Raw genomic sequence first — 19,350 nt, 5'->3', positions numbered from 1 at the left:
TGAACTCACAACACCTCCTCACTAGTCAACAAAGCACAGCTACATCTAAACTTTCTGAGGAGAGAATGAGGCATGCAAGGCTCTCCACTCCCATCCCAAACAACTTTCTACATGAGCACCATTGAGAGTCTCCTGTTTAGCTGCATCATTGTGTGGTATGGAATTTACAAGGCATCAGACCGCAAGACCTTACAAAGGACAGTAAAATCTACCAAGAGGATCAATGGGGTCTCCTCTATTTGTGACATTTACTAGGAACATTGCAGACAAAGGATCCTAAGCATTGTTGAGGATCCCTACCACCCATCCCACAATCTTTTTGGCCCAATACCATCAAGAAGGTGATACAGAAACATCAGGACTAGGGCTTCTTCCATCAGGTTGCGAGACTAATGAATACACAGCCACCACCGAGGTCTCATTACTAGGACAGTGAGCTGTTTACTGTACTGCTTACGGGTGCTGTGCCTTACTACGTACACGTAGTTTGAACTATATTTTGTTAACTTCTATAAGGTATAATATTTTGGTTTATATGCTGTGTGTGATATATGTTGTGTAGGTGCAATGTGATCCAGAAGAACGTTATTTTGTTTGGTGTGTGTGTGTGCGTGCGTGTTTGTTTTGACAATAAACTTGAACTTGAAAATGGTAGAATAAGCTTTACTGATAAATTTGACTGCTGGCGTCAGGATGTCTTGCTGCAATTGACCACAGGTTCGTACTGTAAGGAAGTCTAGAATCTATTCAGATGGAAGAAACACGTCGGGATAAAAGATAATACAGAATTAGGTAAACATTGGCTCATTACAGCCCCATTCTGTAACCACAAATGCATTTCAGTGGTGTGTTTTGAGAAATGTGAAAGGGTAAGACAAGGACAACTTCACCATGAGCAATCTGCAAAAAGTACCTATAAAATGCAAATATTCAGCTCTTCCCCACATTTTGGCACTGAATTTCAAAATGTATGGGGCATCCTGCAAAGTACTGCAATTTCAGTGTTGATGACAAAGTATAGAATTAGAGAACTGTAGAAGAGATGGGCAAGAAAATACAGAAGACCGCTAAAACTAATTTCCTGTTACATTCTTATAACTAACCAAGAAAGGAAGCTCATTCATCAGATTAGATGATTCAAACTCAGATCTTAAAAGGTAAGAGATCAGTAAGCCGGATCACCATGGCAACTACTTTTCTTCAATTCGAACCCAACTCAGTGCCTTTATTCTTAAGAACACTTAGGCTGCTATCCATTTTCATTGGTTCAGCCTGGAAAACAGTAATATAGTATTTCTATTTCATATGTCAGCAAGATCATTAGGGAGAAAATTAAAATGCTGTAGATCAGGTAGTCTGGGGCACAAATGAAGTTAGTTTCTTGTTAAATCCCGCTATTACAATATAAAACATAGAAAATCTTTTCAGAAAAATATGCTAAACTTCACTGTCACTTACAAATTATTTGTGGCAGTTATTAGAATCAGTACTGAAATTAAATGCTAAAATGACTTTTTTCCAACAAAATGTACAAAGCCTAGAGTGGATGTTGGGGGGTGGGGGAGGGAAGAAAGGTTCAAGGACCATGGTTTTGTCTGGAATTAAAATAAATGTTAGGATGTTGGAGGTCCTGTAGGGCTTAGAGGGTTGTGGGGAAATCAGTAAATGGATTTTGGGGGTTTTTGGGTTGTGTAGGTAGAAGGACAGAAGAAGCATTGGGTCAAATTTTCACAGTAACTCAAATAAACCAAGTAGTAATTGTTAGCATATTTCATTTCACAGAAAGCATATTTTCAAATGCATGGTCCTGAAATAAACAGTGCTAACCAATTCATTTTCTAAGATATATTTTTTATAAGCATCATCACAAGTGTAGACCATGCAAACAGTCCAAGATCAATTCGCTTTTCAGAATTACAAACAAATCAAATCAGACTGACAATGGGATAACAAATGGTTAGCAGAATATGGTCCAAACAATCCCATAAACTAATAACCATACTAATTTCATACAATGTAAACAAAAGATTGACCTTAATGGGTGCTAACACTGAATCACAGATGGTCATAGATTCAAATGAATTTTTTAACACATTCAGTAAATATAGTTTCGAGTGTTCAATAATATGGATTGACAATTAAACTCTAAAAACTGCAGCTAAACATCTATTTTTCAAACCTGTTTTGTAGGCAAAGACTGGTGCTCTGCAAGTTTGTGCCTTCAGTCCCCTACTCTACTCCCTGTACACTCAAGACTGTGTGACCAGATTCTGCTTTAATTCCATCTACAAGTTTGCAGATGATACCACTGTAGTGGGCCATATCTCAAATAACATGACTAAGCACATCATGGAAGCTAACCTGCTCTAGACTCTATCTATATTTATTGCTGTCTCAGTAAAGAAACAAGCATAATCAAAAGCCCCACACACCTTGTACAGGCTTTTCTATCTACTTTTGGCAGAAAATGCAAAACTGCGAAAACATGCACCGCATGGCTCACGGACAGCTCCTACCCCGCTGTGATAAAACTACTGAAAGCTTCCGTATTACGATAGGATGGACTCTTGAACTCACAATCTACCTCTTTATGACCGTACACTTTATTATTTACTTGGCTGTACATTCTCCGCAGCTGTTGCACTATTTTGCATTGGTTTTATTTTACCTTGTTCTACCTCGATGCACTGTGTAATGATTTGATCTGTATAAACAGTATTCAGGACAAGCTTTCCACTGTCTCAGCATGTGACAATAATAAACTTATTCCAATTCCAAGAAAGAAATAAAACATTGTAAATAGCACACACTGCTTACTGAATAATCTTTATATCCAGGGCAAATCATTCAGCAAAGAAGCAGGCCCTTCAACCCAGCTAGTCCGATTTGCCTGCATTTGGACTATATACTTCTTAACAGTTCCTGTCCATGTACTTAGCTAAATGTCTTTTAAATGTTTTTATTGTACACGCCTGAATTATTTCTCTGGCAACTTATTCCACCCTCTAAGAAAAGCTTTTTCCCCACAGGTCCTTATTAAAGTATTCCCCTCTCACCTTAAGCCTAGTTTTTCACTAAAGTCCTGTACATCTGCAGAAACTATAACAGAGTGCAAGATATAAAAATTAAACAACAGGATTTACAACTTAAGTAGATCCCAAAAAGTTTTCAGTTATACATTGGCATGCAAAAGTTTGGGCACCCCTGGTCAAAATTTCTGTTACTGTGAATAGTTAAGTGAGTAGAAGATGAACTGATCTCCAAAAGTCATAAGGTTAAAGAAGAAACATTCTTTTCAACATTTTAAGCAAGATTAGTGTATTATTTTTGTTTTGTACAATTTTAGAGTAGGGAAAAAAGGAAAGGAGCACCATGCAAAGGTTTGGGCACCCCAAGAGATTTGAACTCTCAGATAACTTTACCAAGGTCTCAGACCTTAATTAGCTTGTTAGTGCCATGGCTTGTTCACTGTCATCGTTAGGAAAGGCCAGGTGATGCAAATTTCAAAGTTTTATAAATACCCTGACTCCTCAAACCTTGTCCCAACAATGCAGCCATGGGCTTCTCTAAGCAGCTGCCCAGCACTCTGAAAATTAAAATAAATGATGCTCACAAGGCAGGAGAAGGCTATAAGAAGATAGCAAAGCATTTTCAGGTAGCCATTTCATCAGTTCGTAATATAATTAAGAAATAGCAGTTAACAAGAATGGTGGAGGTCAAGTTGAGGTCTGGAAGACCAAGAAAGCTTTCCAAGAGAACTGCTCGTAGGGTTGCTAGAAAGACAAATCAAAACCCCCTATTTGATTGCAAAAGACCTTCAGGAAGATTTAGCAGACTCTGGAGTGGTGGTGCACTGTTCTACTGTGCAGCGACACCTGCACAAATATGACCTTCATGGAAGAGTCATCAGAAGAAAACCTTTCCTGCGTCCTCACCACAAAAATCAGCATCAGAAGTTTACAAAGGCACATCTAAACAAACCTGATGCATTTTGGAAACAAGTCCTGTGGACTGGTGAAGTTAAAATAGAACTTTTTGGCCGCAAGGAGCAAAGGTATGTTTGGAGAAAAAAGGGTGCAGAATTTCATGAAAAGAACCCCTCTCCAACTGTTAAGCACGGGGGTGGATCAATCATGCTTTGGGCTTGTGTTGCAGCCAGTAGCACGGGGAACATTTTACTGGTAGAGGGAAGAATGAATTCAATTAATTACCAGCAAATTCTGGAAGCAATCATCACACCATCTGTAAAAAAAGCTGAAGATGAAAAGAGGATGGCTTCTACAACAGGATAATGATCCTAAACACACCTCAAAATCCACAATGCACTACCTCAAGAGGCGCAAGCTGAAGGTTTTGCCATGGCCCTCACAGTCCCCCAACCTAAACATCATCGAAAATCTGTGGATAGACCTCAAAAGAGCAGTGCATGCAAGACGGCCCAAGAATCTCACAGAACTAGAAGCCTTTTGCAGGAAGAATAGGCGAAAATCCCCCAAACAAGAATTGAAAGACTCTTAGCTGGCTACGGAAAGTGCTTACAAGCTGTGATACTTGCCAAAGGGGGTGTTACTAAGTACTGACCATGCAGGGTGCCCAAACTTTTGCTTCAGGCCCTTTTCCTTTTTTGTTATTTTGAAACTGTAAAAGATGGAAATGAAAAAGTAATCTTGCTTAAAATATTAAAGAAATGTTTCATCTTTAACTTCATGCCTTTTGGAAATCAGGTCATCTTTTACTCACTTAGCTATTCACAGTAACAGAAATTTTGACCAGGGGCGCCCAAACTTCTGCATGCAACCGTATATATACTTCCTCATATAGCCACAATTGTAATACGAGATTTAAACTGAGGCTTAGAAATCAGATCAGCTCGAGGGGTTATCTACACCCCACTGGTAATTTGAAGCAGCCACTTAAAATAATTTACCGGTACCAGATACCCTTGCTACTGTCCCAAGTATAAAATGAATTGCAATAAATGACTATGCCAGCAGAGTTGAAGAAAACAACCTCACAGCAACAAACCCGTATGTTACATTCACTTCCACCTAGTATACAGATAACAAAACATGTTTGTTTTAACATTTTCTCCAAATTGATAGACCATACTCAATACTGACCAGTGTTCTCCTCTACAAGGGTGACACCACAGGAAGATTAGATAATCACTCTGCTGAACACAGTCTGCAAATGTGACTGAACTCTCAAGTTAACTTCCACTTTCCCAGTCTCACTCTGATGTAAGCTGATGAACCTTATAAATTTATAAATGCAAGCACATCACTGGCAAAGCCAATAATTATTATCCATCCCTAATTAACCTTGGGTGAGGCACCATCTTGAACAACTGCATCTGATGCGACTATTAAACACTTGGATGAGGCGTAACATTTTTTTAAAATTATCTTGTCTGCTCTGAATTTTTATCAACTTAAAACATTCCAGGCAATTTAAATGTTAATAACAAAATATTTTATTTAGTTCATTCCTAAAAGGATTTAAAGGTCTTTGAATATCAGGGATACTTAAAAGTACTGATAAATCCCAACTACATGACAGATAGTAACACTAGGAATGTGAGGTTGCCATCTGAAGTTCTTTTAAAGAGTTGTTTCATGGTGGGGCTTAATCTGGCCCAATTAAATCACCAATAATGCTGATCACTGCCCTGTCAAAATTCAGCATTTTCAGGTTTAGTTTTCAGACCTTCTCAGCTAGTAATTGGTTCAGAGATTTAAATTGGAAAGAACGGGGAACATGGGCAGTAAGAGCCAGGCAGTTGGCCTTATGTAGGAAAATCTGGGAAAAATACTCTGTTTCCTTCTAGAATTGCAACCTGACCTTTTGAGCATTTCATTACAGTTCTTCCAGTAATTACAGGAAAACGTGTGAAACATCGGTACATATTAAATATCTCAACTTATTGGCAATGTTTATTTGAATTATTGGAAATCCTTTAACTTTGTGCTCTCTCAGGCTCTTCATAAAGAAAATCATTCTACAGCTTTCAAATCCTTCCCTGCCATTGATATGAGGCTCACTGTCCTATAATTAAGTGGATTATCCCCATTTCCTTTCTTGAACAAAGGCACACCATTTGCTGTTCTCCAGTTCTCTGGGACCTTACCTGCTGCTAGTACAGACAGAGAGATCTTTGTCAAAGCCTTAGCAATCTCATTCGATTCTTTCAATATTATTGGATATATGCGAACAGATGCTGGAAACTTATCCATCTTAATGCTTTACAGAAGATCCAGAACTATTCCCGCCTCAATCACAAATGTCCCAGCAGATCCTTATCCTTGGTAAATACAGACACAACTTATTTACTGCTTCTGCCACATCCTGACTTCAAGCTCAAATTCCCTCCCTTCCCGAGGGATTCTCCTTGATCCTGCTTGCCAAAGACATTTTATGGTCCTTTTAGTCTGCGTAGGCACTTTCATGGGTTCATATAGCACTATAGCACAGAAAGAGGCCCTTCGGTCCATCTAGCCCACACAGAGCTGTTATTCTGCCTTGTCCCATTGACCCACATGTAAACCATAGCCCTCTATACCCTTCCTATCCACGTACTTAACTATATTTCTTTTAAATGTTGCAATCAACCCCACCTACACCATTACTAATGGCAGCTCATTCCACACTTGCAACACCCTCTGAGTGAAGTCCTCTCTCAGATTTCCCTTAAATATCTCCCAGTCTCGATGCCATCCAATTTACTACTTCATCTTGAATACCAAGCAACTGAACCTTCTTAACCACAGCCTCAATATCCCCGGAGAGCCAAGGTTCCCTTAGCTTGTCAGCTTTGCCTTTTATTCAAGTTCAAGTTGAATTGTCATTCAACCATACACGTGAATACAACCAAATGAAACAGAGTTCCTCTGGGGCCAAGGTGCAAAACACAGAACCACAGTCACACACAGCACACATCATGTATAGCACATATAATTATGATAGCAAAAAAGCAGTTGCCAAAATAAAAGAACAGCCTGTAGCAGTTGCTCATATCATGCAGTACAGCCACAGTTGAGCACAATCCAGCTTGTCTCGCACCGAGCGAACACTGGAGAGCAGCACCAACAGGAGGGACCAGCCTCCCACACAACATGCAATCCAGTGGCACACAGTCAATGGGAGTACACACTCTGCACTCTCAATATTTCCCTTTTGAAGGCTTCCCACTTTGGCAGTGAGCATCCCTTTGCAGTGAAATACCTATCCCATTCAACACCTGACAGATCCTTTCTGTTGCCATCAAAATTGGCTCAAATTTAGCTTCACCAAAGACTATACAAATTCATCATAATATTTCAACTGCTGTGCTCAGTACCCTGATTTAAGAAGGCCTATGTGCCAAAAGTTCCCTTTACAACCTATGATGCCGCTTTCAAAGACTTGTGGATCTGTATTCCCTGACCCCTTTTGTTTAACTGTTTTACATTGCACCACCTTAATGCATTGTAATGAATTTATCTGTATGAAGTGCATGTGAGTTTTTCCACGTGACAATGATAAACCAATTTTATTTATCAATTTGCCAGTCTTGTCCCTCACACAGCTAGGTTTCCATAATGGCAGCAACATAGTAACTTCATGTACTAATCCAGGCTCTAAGTCAGGGGTGTCAAACTACCGGCCCACAAAGGGGTCCAATCTGGCGCACCAGATGATTTGGAAAAAAAAAGTATATTCACGACCATTTATTATGTATCTGTACGGGAGCCGCTCTCTCTCCCACCGCTGTCTGTACTGCCTGCTGCGCCGGCAGCTTGTTGTGTATACTTAGAAAGCAAAAGGTGGCAGTTAACCACCCGCTGTGCATAAGCACCTACCACCCTGCACTGAAGACCACTAGGGCCCCACTTACGTTGTAAGACGCAGTATAAACACACAGAGTGCTCAGGTAAGTAACACCTGTAGCAAGGCTGAGACTGTTTGCTGCTGTGGTTCAAAATGCTTTCCAAGAAAAGAAAAGTTGACATTGAAGGTTGGATATTCAACAATAATTGGAAAGATCATTTTTTCTTCTGTGAGGTCAATGGCAAACCTGTGTGTCTGATATGCTCACAACAAGTGGCTGTGGCAAAAGAGCACAATATCATACGACACTATGAGACGTCACACGGAGAAAAATATGACAAATACGACTCAGAACGCAAAAGGTAAACGAGCTTGAAGCAGCTCTGAAAAAACAGCAGCCAGTGTTCACCAAAAGTCGAAAGGCTCATGATGGAGCTGTCAAGGCCAGCTATATTAGTGCCAACAAAGTAGCTGCTGTGTTGAAGCCACACTGAGAGGGGGAATTCATCAGAGCATGCATGCTGATGGCTGCTGAGCTGGTGTGCCCTGAGAAGAGACAGGCTTTTGGTAATATCAGCTTGTCAAGAAATACTGTGGCAGAGAGAATCAGGAACCTTGCAGGAGATTTGAACAGTCAACTAAAAGACAAAGTGAAGTTACTTATTGCCTTCTCTATTGCAATTGATGAGAGCACCGACGTGACTGATGTAGCTCAATTGGTAATATTTATTCGTGGTGTTGATGCATCTTTGACCGTCACTGAGGAGTTTGTGGAGATGGTGCCCATGACAAACACCACAATGGCAAACGACGTTTCCTCCAGCCTCGTCAAGGCTTTGGACAGACTGGGGGTTGACTGGAGTCACGCTGTCAGCGTGGCCACAGATGGCGCACCGTCCATGGTTGGGAAAAAGGCAGGTGTTGTTGCGAAGCTCAGAGAGAAAGTTCAGACAGAGAACCCACAGCAGGAATTCTGGAATTTTCATTGTATTATACACCAAGAGGCGTGATGTAGCAGGAGCCTGAAAATGGACAATGTCATGGATGTAGTAATCAAAACGGTTAATTTTATTAGAGCCATGGGACTCAACCATTGGCAATTTTACACCCTTTTGTCCGAAAGTAATATTGGACACGGCCGACCCTACCACACTGAAGTCCACTGGTTGAGTGGAGGGGTTGTGCTCAAACGTTTTCTTTTCAATTACGTGCGGAAATTGGACTATTCATGAACGAGAAAGGGAAGCCAATGGCAGAGTTGGATGACCCAGACTGGCTTCATGCTCTTGCATTTTTGGTGGTACAGAGTACTTAAATGTGCTTAATGTTAACATGTAAGGCCGTAACAAACTTGTTACAGAATACCACGATAGCATTTGTGCCTTTCAAATTACAAAGTAGATTAGGCCTGTGGGAGATGCAACTATCCTGGAGCAACCCAGCTCATTTCCCCTCTTTGCAGTCAGTGCGTGTCGCTCATGGGAATAATGACAACATGGACAGGTACAAGGACAAAATATCACAGCCGAAAAGTGAGTTTCGGAATTGCTTCCAAGTCTTCACTCAGCTCGAGAAGGAATTCTCACTATTTTGCTCGCAGTTTGCCATCAATGCAGCATCAGATGTGCCGGAGGAACGCCAAATGGAACTAATTGAAATTCAGTGCAACTCGGCTTTGAAATATAAATTTGAGACTGTGGGTCTAGACTCATTCTATCAATACCTGGGACCGATGTACTCCAAGGTGACAGACTTTGCCTCAAAGATCCTTTGCATGTTCCAGACAACATATCTCTGTGAGCAGGCATTCTCCATAACGAACATTAACAAATCCAAACTGCGCTCACAGCTGACACACAGACATCTAAATGACATTATGAAAATCACAACTGCCCAGAAACTGGTTCCTGATGTTGACAGGCTGGTTAAAGCCAAGAGATGTCAGGTGTTTGGAAGCAGCAAGTGAAAAATAAATGACACTGTTTGATGCACTGCGACATATAAGCAAAATGCATTATGAAATATTGAGTGTCATAATATTGTGATTCATTCATTTTCTGACTATGCTATTATTGTAAATGTGATCACTTCAATAAAACTTAGAGGCTAACTGTGTTCATTGTCTGAGTTTGATTGCTGGAAGCAAGCTAATAAAAATTAGGTGCAGTTGTGTAGCCTACATTTACAATTTGTTTCATTAGGTCTACATTTGTGTCTGCTAATGTTGGATTTCAGAAGGTTTATTAATGGAAAGGGTGTGGCTCCCAAAACAATCTTAGCCAAAATAGCATTGTTTTTTCTCACAACTTTCTTGTAGCCTACGACTGTAAATTAATACCAATGATAAAAATAATGCTTGCTAGGCAATCTTCTTCATAAGAAACAAAATTCGTCAAATGAAACACTTTGTAGTTATAGCAAAGACTGAGACACGAGAGCAGGTTGAAAAAATGAAGGCAACGAAAGATGTGGGAGCACGCACGACAACTGATCCGGCCTGCATGAAGTCGCATTTTGCCGAATCCAGCCCGTGACCTAAAATGAGTTTGACACCCCTGCTCTAAGTTGTCCCTCCTTATCCATAATACTTCAGCATTGAAATAAACATATTTCAGCCCATCAGTACCACCACGTTTATTAACCTGGCCCTTGAAGCCCTTCCTTTCAGTATCTTTTGTTATACTTTCTTGTGTTCAACCCTACCACCTGTTGTCCTGCTGCTGTGGTTCCCACTACCTATCAGTCTATTTAAACCCTCGTAAGTAGCACTATCAAATCTCCCAGCAAGATGTTGGCTCTCCTCCAGTTTATATGCAAATTGTCTTGCTAGTACAGATCCCACCTGCTTTCAACGAGAGCCCAATAATCCATAAATCTGAAGCACTCCTTCCTGCACATATTGAACTGCTTCAGGTATCTGTTTCTTACTGCACCAGCACATGACACGAGTAGTAATCCTGAGATTACAACCCTGGAAATCCTGCTTTATAGCTTTCTACCAGGCTCCTTAAAATCCCTCTGAAAGACTTCACCGCTGCTCTTGCCTATATCCTTACAACCTTTATGAACCTCACCCTCCCCTCTCAAAATGTCCGGTGCCTGCTGCAAAACATCCTTGGCCTGGCACCAGAATGGAAATACACCATCCTAGACTCTTAGAAACTGCACTCCTTACTATCAAATTCCCTTTCACTATCACTCTGCTCGACTTCATGGTTCCTTCTTCCACTCCCCACCCCCCAACAACAATATCTAAAATGGTACACTGATTTGGACTTGTGCCTGTCCAAGGTTTAAGAAAGGAAATATTACATAAGATGTATATTGTACTGTCTGTACTTTAGAGAATTGAGGTTGACTGATAGAAGGCTTCAACATATTAATGAGAACTTGATTGGGTACGGAGAGATAAATTATTTCTGTTGGTTAGAGGTTCTAGAACCAGAAAATGTATTCTAAAAATTAGAGTCAGGCTAGTCAAGAGGGAAGTTGGAAATCTTTCCTCATATCGCTTAACATCTATAACTCACTTGCACAAACAGCAGTTAATTCTGGGACAACAGTTAATTTTAATCAGAGATTGATTAACTTATTAACAAGTGTACTAAGGAACTTGAAGCAACCACGTATAGATGGAGCTAGGTCATATCAGATATTATCTCACTGAATGGCAAAATAGACTGTAGAAGCTAAATAAAAAGTGACATGAGTAGATATCTTTGCTAATTCAGCAAAAAGTGCAACAGTATAATTTTTAATAGATCAGTTCAGGGACAGAGTAATTAACTGAAGTTTTAAAACATCGATAATACTAATGTTCCTGAGTACGGATACAGATTAGTGATAAATGAAACACGGCACAAAGATGATCAAAGTTATGTACAACTTCTCAGATTGATTTCTAAATAGTCACCCAATGTTATACACCATCAAAATAGGATACAGTTGCTTTAGCGCACAGAGAATGTTGTTTTTTAAAAAACAATTTATTCTATTATTAATAATTTCATCTAGCCCCACTATCAAATAGTATCATGCGTGCCAAGACTTCCCATGAACTAGGTTAAAATAATCGGGTGATGATATGATTAATAGAGGACAAACTTCAACAATACCAATTGATTTACATCAGTAAATGACAGACATTAAAGAAAGGCTAAATACTTAAAAGTCACAGTCAATTTGTATATTATAAATTATTTATGTGATGGGTATAACATGGGCACACAGTATTATAACTTAAGACAGAAAAGAGAAGATAGAATTTACCACTGCACACATATGGATGTTCTTTCATTTGTCCGAGAGCCAGAACTCAGAAGCACCAGACTCAGATTAGTTATGCAGGCTTTTCACTTAAATCCTCATAGCCAGCCTGTAATGGTGAGTTATATAGTTTACTTTTCACGCTTATATTGAATAGAAATTTACATACTATCTTCAAAACTTAACTATTGCTTGGAGATGGAATTGAGGCCAAAAACAATTATTTACTCAGAAACACAGAATACGCATTTTTCTCTTGATGCTGAAAATGTTCTGAGTAAATAATACTCTTAATAAGCACCTTATGGTGTTCAGAATAAACCCATGTTCAATGCCAGCGTATGGAGTAATATGCTGAATAACTCTCAACATAAGTCCAATACTTAAAAAATTGTATGTAGCCCTGCATATAGTAAAGGCCATTACTGTTTACATTCAAGAGCCATCAATCTTAGGGTTACAATGTTCAAGTTGTTTTTTTTTAAACCGCAAAAGGATTTTTTTTTAATTGCACAGGAGTTACATTTAAAAAAAAATTTTCTCATCACACCAAGGAATTACTGTATACCGAACATAAAAACATGTCATAGGAGGCAGCCATGTGACTCAAAGTGCCAATGCCAGCTGAAAAGATCTGAAGGTTGTATAAAGCATACATACTTGAATAAAAAATTTATTTTGAAAAATTCTTGCTGATACAACTTCCCCGTTATAGGTCTGTTCCCTTGCAAATAATGACACACCAGGTGTTCATATAGGTACTGCTGAAAGGTAGTTCTAGGAGATTCATGCTCAGTTTTGCAATGGCAAGGAATACATGCTCTGCCAAGAATGAATATATTTTGTAAATTAATTTAAAAAAGTGATTTCTGAAACTTTTGAGCAGGAAGTTCCGTAGCATCTCTGTATGAAAAGAACTCTCAACTGATCCTTTTAATTTTTGTTCACTAACCCCTTTTTGTTCAATAATGGAGATTGGACTTTCCTATTCATCATGAGTCATAATGTCATAAAGTACTACAGCACAAAAACAGGCTCTTCAGCCCATCCAGTCCATTCCAACCTTTTAATCTGCCTACAACCTACACCTGCACCATAGCCCACCATCCTGCTTCCATCCATATACATCTAAATTTCTCTTATATGTTGTGATTGAACCCGCATCCATCACTTCTTCTGGCAACTCGTTCTAAACACATACCACCCTCAAAGTGAAGTAGTTCCCCCTAAAATTTCACCTTTCACCCTTAACCTAGAACCTTTAGTTCTAGTCTCACCCATCTTCAGTGGAAAAAGCCTATTAGTACTTACCCTCATAATTTTGTATACCTCCATTAAATCACCCTCATTCTCCTACACTCCATGGGAAAAGGTCCTAACCTATTTAGGCTTTCCCTGTAGTTCAGGTCCACAAGCTCTGGCAACATCCTTGGAAATTTTCTTTACACTCTTTCAATGTTATTGATATCCTTCCTGTAGATAGGTGACCAGAACTGTACACAATCCTCCAAATTTGGCCTCACCAATATCTTATACAACTTCATCATAACCTTCCAACTCCTGTACTCAGTACTTTGATTTATGAAGGCCACTGTGCCAAAAGCTTTCTTTACGACCCCATCCAAATCATTAATATAAATGACAAGCAACAATGGACCCAGCACTGGTCCCTGTGGCACACTACCAGTTACACTCCTTCAGTCAGAGAGGCAATCATCTACTATAACTCTCTGGCCTCTCCCACTAAGCTGATATTGTATCTAGTTTACTACTTTATCCTGAATGCCAAGCGACTGAACCTCTAGACCGGCCTTCCATGTGCAACTTTGTCAAAAGCCTTCTAACGTCCAAGAAGACAACATCCACTACCTTTCATTCATGAACTTTCCTGGTAACTATCTAAAAAAACTCTGAGATTGGTTAGTTATAACCTACCATGCACAAAGCCACATTGATTATCCCAAATCAGGTCCAGCCTATCCAAATACTTAGACTATGTAACTTCTAATACCCTGCAATAATTTACCTACTACCGGCTTCAGGCTCACCAGCCTATAATTTAGTAGCTTATTCTTAAAAGTCTTTCTTGAGCAAAGGAAGAACATTAGCTGTTCTCCATTCCTCTGACAACTCACCCGCAGCCAAGGATGTTTTAAATACCTCTGCAATTTCTACACTAGCTTTTCACACGGTCTGAGGGGACATCTGTTAGGCCGAAGGGACTGATCCATGCTAATTTGTCTCAAGTCAGCAAACACCTCCTCTCTGTAATCCAAATACGGTCCATAACCTGATAATGGCACCTGGGAGACAACATATCATCTGGGAATCTTTTTCTTGGAACCTTAAAACCTTCCGTCTGTTCCCCTAACCAAGGAATGCCTTATGACTACCGTTTGTCTCTTCTCTCCCCACGCTACCCTCCCCCCCCCGCACCCTGTACCCTTCCCTTGAGTTGCAGAGCCAGACTCAGTGCTAGAGACTTGACTACTGTGGCTTTCCTTTGCTCGGTGATCTGCCCAACAGTATCTGAAACAATATACTTGTCATTGAGGAAAATTATCACAAAGGTTGCCTATCTCCTTTTCCTCTCCTGATGGTCACCCAGTTACCCATTTCGTACATCTACATCTGAATCTCCAGTTAATCAATCCCTCTAAATGCGGCCTACATTTAGACCACTCACCATTTTACAAACATTCCACATCCATTATATCTAGTCCTTTCAATATTCAATAGGTTTCAATTAAATACCCACCCCTCCCCTATATTCCTAAACTCCAGCAAGTATAGACTCAGAGCCATTAAAAGCTCCTCGTATGTTAAATATTTCATTCCCGGGATTCTTGTGATCCTCCTTTGGTACCTCTCCAATGTCAGCACATTCTCTCTTATATCAAGGGCCCAAAACTGCTCAAAATAGTGCAAATATGGTCTGGCTAATGCCTTATCAGCATTACATCCTTGTTTTACACTCTGGTCCTCTCAGAATGAATGCTAACATTGCATTTGCCTTCCTTACTGATTTGGATGTGAATGCATAAGGATTGATCAGCAAGTTTGCAAATAACACAATATTAGGTGGTGTTGTTAGTGAAGGTTATCATAAATTACAAGAAGATCTTTATTAGTTACGGAAGTGGGTCCAGTTGATTGTGAGATGATGCATCTTGGAAAGCGAAACCAGCCTAAGACTTTTACCATGAGCAGTAGACACTAGGGAGTGTAATGTAGCAGTGGGACCGAGGTGTACAAGTGTATTGTTCATTCAAAGTGATGTCTAAGGTAGACAGGGTGTCAAAAAAAAGTGTTTAGTATGCTGGTCATTATTAGTCATGGCATTGATTATAGGAGTTGGAACATTATGGTGCAGATGTGCAAGTTGTTGGTGAGGCCACACTTGGAGTACCATGTAGTTTTGGTCATCATATGATAGGAAAGATGTGATAATTGGAACGAGTATAAAAAAAGATTTATTTACAAGAATGGTACTAGAGAGCCTATGTATAGCAGAGGCTCGTCAGACAAGATCTTTATTGATTAGAACATAGGAGAATTTCTTCATAGACATAATGAAAATCATGAAAGGCATTGATAAAGTAGACAGTAACAGCTTTTTTCACAACATAAGGGAAACTAAAACTAGAGGGTATAAGTTTAGAATGAGAGGGAAAAGTTTTAAAAGGAATCTAAGGAGTGGTTAGTGCGACACTATTAGAGCTCGGGCACTATCTGTAAGGTCTTTGTACATTCTTCCCCTGACAGTGTGGATTTCCTCCAGATGCTCCAGTTTCATCACTCAGTCCAAAGATGTACTGGTTAGTAGGAATAGGTCATTGTAAATTGTCCTGTGATTAAGCTAATGTTAAATACAATGGTGCTAGAAAGTTTGTATAAACCCTGTAAAATTTTCTCCATTTCTGCATAAATATGACCTAAAATGGGATCAGATCTTCATGCAAGCCCTAAAACTAGATAAAGGGAACAGAATTAAATAAATAACACAAAAACCATTATACTGGTTCATTTATTTATTGAGAAAAATGATCCAACATTACTTGTATTTATTGGAGAAAGTATGTGCACCTTTGCTTTCAGTAACTGATGTGACCCATTTGTACAGCAATAACTTCAATCAAACGTTTCCGGTAACTGTTGATCAATCCTGCACATTAGCTTGGAGGAATTTTAGGCCATTCCTCTTTACAAAACTGCTTCAACTCTGGGATGTTGGTGGGCTTCCTTGCATGAACTGCTTGCTTCAACAACATTTCTACAGGATTAAGGTCAGGACTTTGACTCAGCCAAAACAGGCATTTTCTTCTTTTTAAACCATTCTGTTGATTTACTCGTCATTCAGATCATTGCCTTGTTGCATTATCCGACTTCTATTAAGCTTCAGGTGACAGACTGCTACCCTAACCTGTAAAATGTCCTGATACAATTTTGAATTCATTGTTCCATCAACGATTGCGAGCTGTCCAGGCCTTGAGGCAACAAAGCAGCCCCAACTCATGATGCTCCTTCCACTATGCTTCACAGTTGAGATGAGGTTTTGGTGTTGGTGTGCAGTGCCCTTTTCCCTCTATTCAAAGCCATGTGCATTTCTGCCAAAAAGTTCAATTCTTATCTCATCTGTTTTTGATTGAGGCATGGCACACATAAGCAGATCTTTCTTGAGAAGAGCTGGCTCCGTCAGTAACCTGACTTTGTGTGTCTTTTTTTTTTAAATAGTGCAGGGCACCTCTACAACCCACACCTCCAATCTCAGCTCATTGATTGGAACACATGACTCCAAATAGCTTTTGCGGAAGGCATTACCCCAGAGGTTCACATACTTTTTCCAATAAATACATGTGATATTGGTTCATTTTTCTCAATAAGTAAATTAAGTTTAATGTTTTTGTGTTATTTATTTGAGTTCTCTATCTAGTTTTATAATTTATGTAAAGATCTAATCATATTTTAGATTATATTAAAAACAAAAAACTTTTTCAGAGGGTGGTTAGTATATGGAATGAGTTGCCAGAATAAGTGGTTGAAGCTGTATTACAATTTAAGAAGCACTTGGATAAATACATGGAGGGGCAGGGCTTAAAGGGATATGGACTGAATTCAGAAAACTGATTTGCTGGACCCATGGTGGGCACCACAGTTGGCAGGAGCTGGTGGGGCCAAAGGGTTTGTATCATGCTGTACTGCACTATGACTGATTAAAAAAAAAGCTATTCCACATGCTTTCTTAACCACTTTAACGAGTTACATTAACCTCTTTTGGAGATCAATGCACAGATTCCCTATATTCCTCAACATTTCTTACTATCCCAATATTTATTGTTCCTTTGAGGGTGACAATGAAGAATTGAGAAACTATGTAAATTAGTGAACGTTAAACCTGATAAATCCCAAAGTATTTCCCAGAATTTTGGGAGGGGTGGTGTCAGAAATAATGGATGATCTGAGCATCATCTCTCCAGTTCTATTGGTTCTGGAACTGTTCTGTAAAGTGAAAAGTAGCAAAGGTGTGACTGAGAATGCGGAGAAAGAGATACAAGTCAGTAGATGAGAGCATAGCAGATGGACTATAATGTGGAAAAATGACAGATTTATCCACTTTGGTGAACATGATAAAAATGCAGAGCACTTTTTAAATGTTAAGTGATTGAGTGGTAGTAATATTCAAAGGAACTTAGTTGTATTTGTGCATAAGCTGTTGAAGGACAACACAGAGACAGAGATGAAGCAACTGAGTATGTTTTCCTCTATTATGAGAGGATTTAAATGCAGGACTATACAAGTCTTACCCAAAAGAACAATTGTCATAGAGGGAATATAGTGAAGATTTATGGTTCAAAGAATACTGTAGCTGGTTTGTCATACAAGGAGATACTGAATAATCTGGGATAATATTCTCTAGAGTTTAGTAAAATGAGGGGTAGTTGCACCAAGATATAAAATTTCATTAAGCAATTCACAGGTTGGTCAGAATTACTTCAGAATAGGGATAGGCTATTGGGGATTGACATATGAACATTATTACTCAGAAGCTGGTGAATCTTTGGTATTTGTAATCCTAGCCATGTGTGGTGGTGGTGATGATCCATTGTGTTATTTCTAAACACATATTGGTGACACCATAAAGTGCATGGAATCTGGCCCTGAGGCTGACAGAAATCCAGTTTCCAGTCAACAAACACATGATGATCATTACCCTCTATTTCATAGAGCCTACTTGCCACTTCATTTGAATTCTTGGGACATTTACTTTTTGATCAGTTCATCATATAGAACATTAAGTGTCATCAACATTTTCGAATGAAGTTAATGAATATTCAGATATCAAATCTGGTTAATAAATAGTAAGAGCAGTTGTTCTGGCAAATTATGACTTGGATCTGTCCTCTTGCACATCAGTAATGATTTTGATATCTCATGAATGTTTGAGGAAAGATTGCACAGCACTTTTCTGTAAAATCCAACTAAATCACATGTAGGATTTGCTCCCTGGGAGCAATAATGTGATCAAACTTGCACCTTGAGTCATCAAAAATATTTTCACCTTTCCATCTTCATTGAGAAGTTTCAGTTTCTCTCGCAAATAAACTTTCCTCATTATGGAGAACTTAAAATCAGGTCAATTTGCTGCTTCTAAAAGAAATTTGACTCAGGCATTCACTTATGTTATCCTCTCCACCCAGTCATTCCAAAGTAAAATTAATTGAAGCATGTATACTTTGCAAACCAAGGATAATCAATTTTGATTAAGAAAATTAGTTAAGCTCCTTCAGATGCTAGTTATCCACTTAAACTTCATGAAATGATTGAAAGCACAATGGAAATTTTAGTCCTTCCAACAGCCAGGATGATGGACATGACCTATGACAGTTCTGAAATCTTTGTTTTTTTTGTTAGATAACACTCTTGTGATTTTGTTTCAATTCAGCAAAATAGCTAATAGATGCACTCTCTGGCAGACAAACAAAAAGTGCGATAGAAATGAAATTTATCTTATAAATAAAGCAATTTCTCAGAGGAGCATGCCAAAGGAAAACTAGGAAAGACAAGGTGATTTCAAAAATATGCAAAGCCTATTGCGACAGTAGAGCTAACTACTTAATTTGGCCAAATAATTGAAATTTAAATTTATTTTGCAACATTTTAAGAAATGTGCATTTTGTACAGCACTTCAAGGTTCTGGGATATACAAAAACTCCTAAAAGCTGCCAATTTACTTTTGAAAAAGTGTCACATTCTGCAAAACATGACATCCAAATGTGG

General features: G+C 39.1%; 1 protein-coding gene across 6 annotated transcripts in view; it reads right to left on the bottom strand.

Annotated features, from left to right (window-relative positions):
* cdk8 (cyclin dependent kinase 8) overlaps nt 1-19,350 on the bottom strand; it is a 117,283-nt gene that overhangs the window by 38,518 nt on the left and 59,415 nt on the right. The window contains exon 1 of one of the 6 annotated variants that reach the window (XM_063052882.1): nt 12,076-12,168. The exons of the other annotated variants lie outside the window; for them this stretch is intronic. Coding sequence (XP_062908952.1) covers nt 12,076-12,087 — 12 coding nt within the window. The 5' untranslated portion in view covers nt 12,088-12,168. Of the gene's footprint in view, nt 1-12,075; nt 12,169-19,350 lie in introns of those variants that run through there. 6 annotated transcript variants of the gene reach the window in all.

The sequence above is a fragment of the Mobula hypostoma genome, chromosome 7, assembly GCF_963921235.1.
Source record: "Mobula hypostoma chromosome 7, sMobHyp1.1, whole genome shotgun sequence".
Classification (NCBI taxonomy): Eukaryota; Metazoa; Chordata; class Chondrichthyes; order Myliobatiformes; family Myliobatidae; genus Mobula; species Mobula hypostoma.
This window is presented reverse-complemented; position numbering and strand designations above follow the sequence as displayed.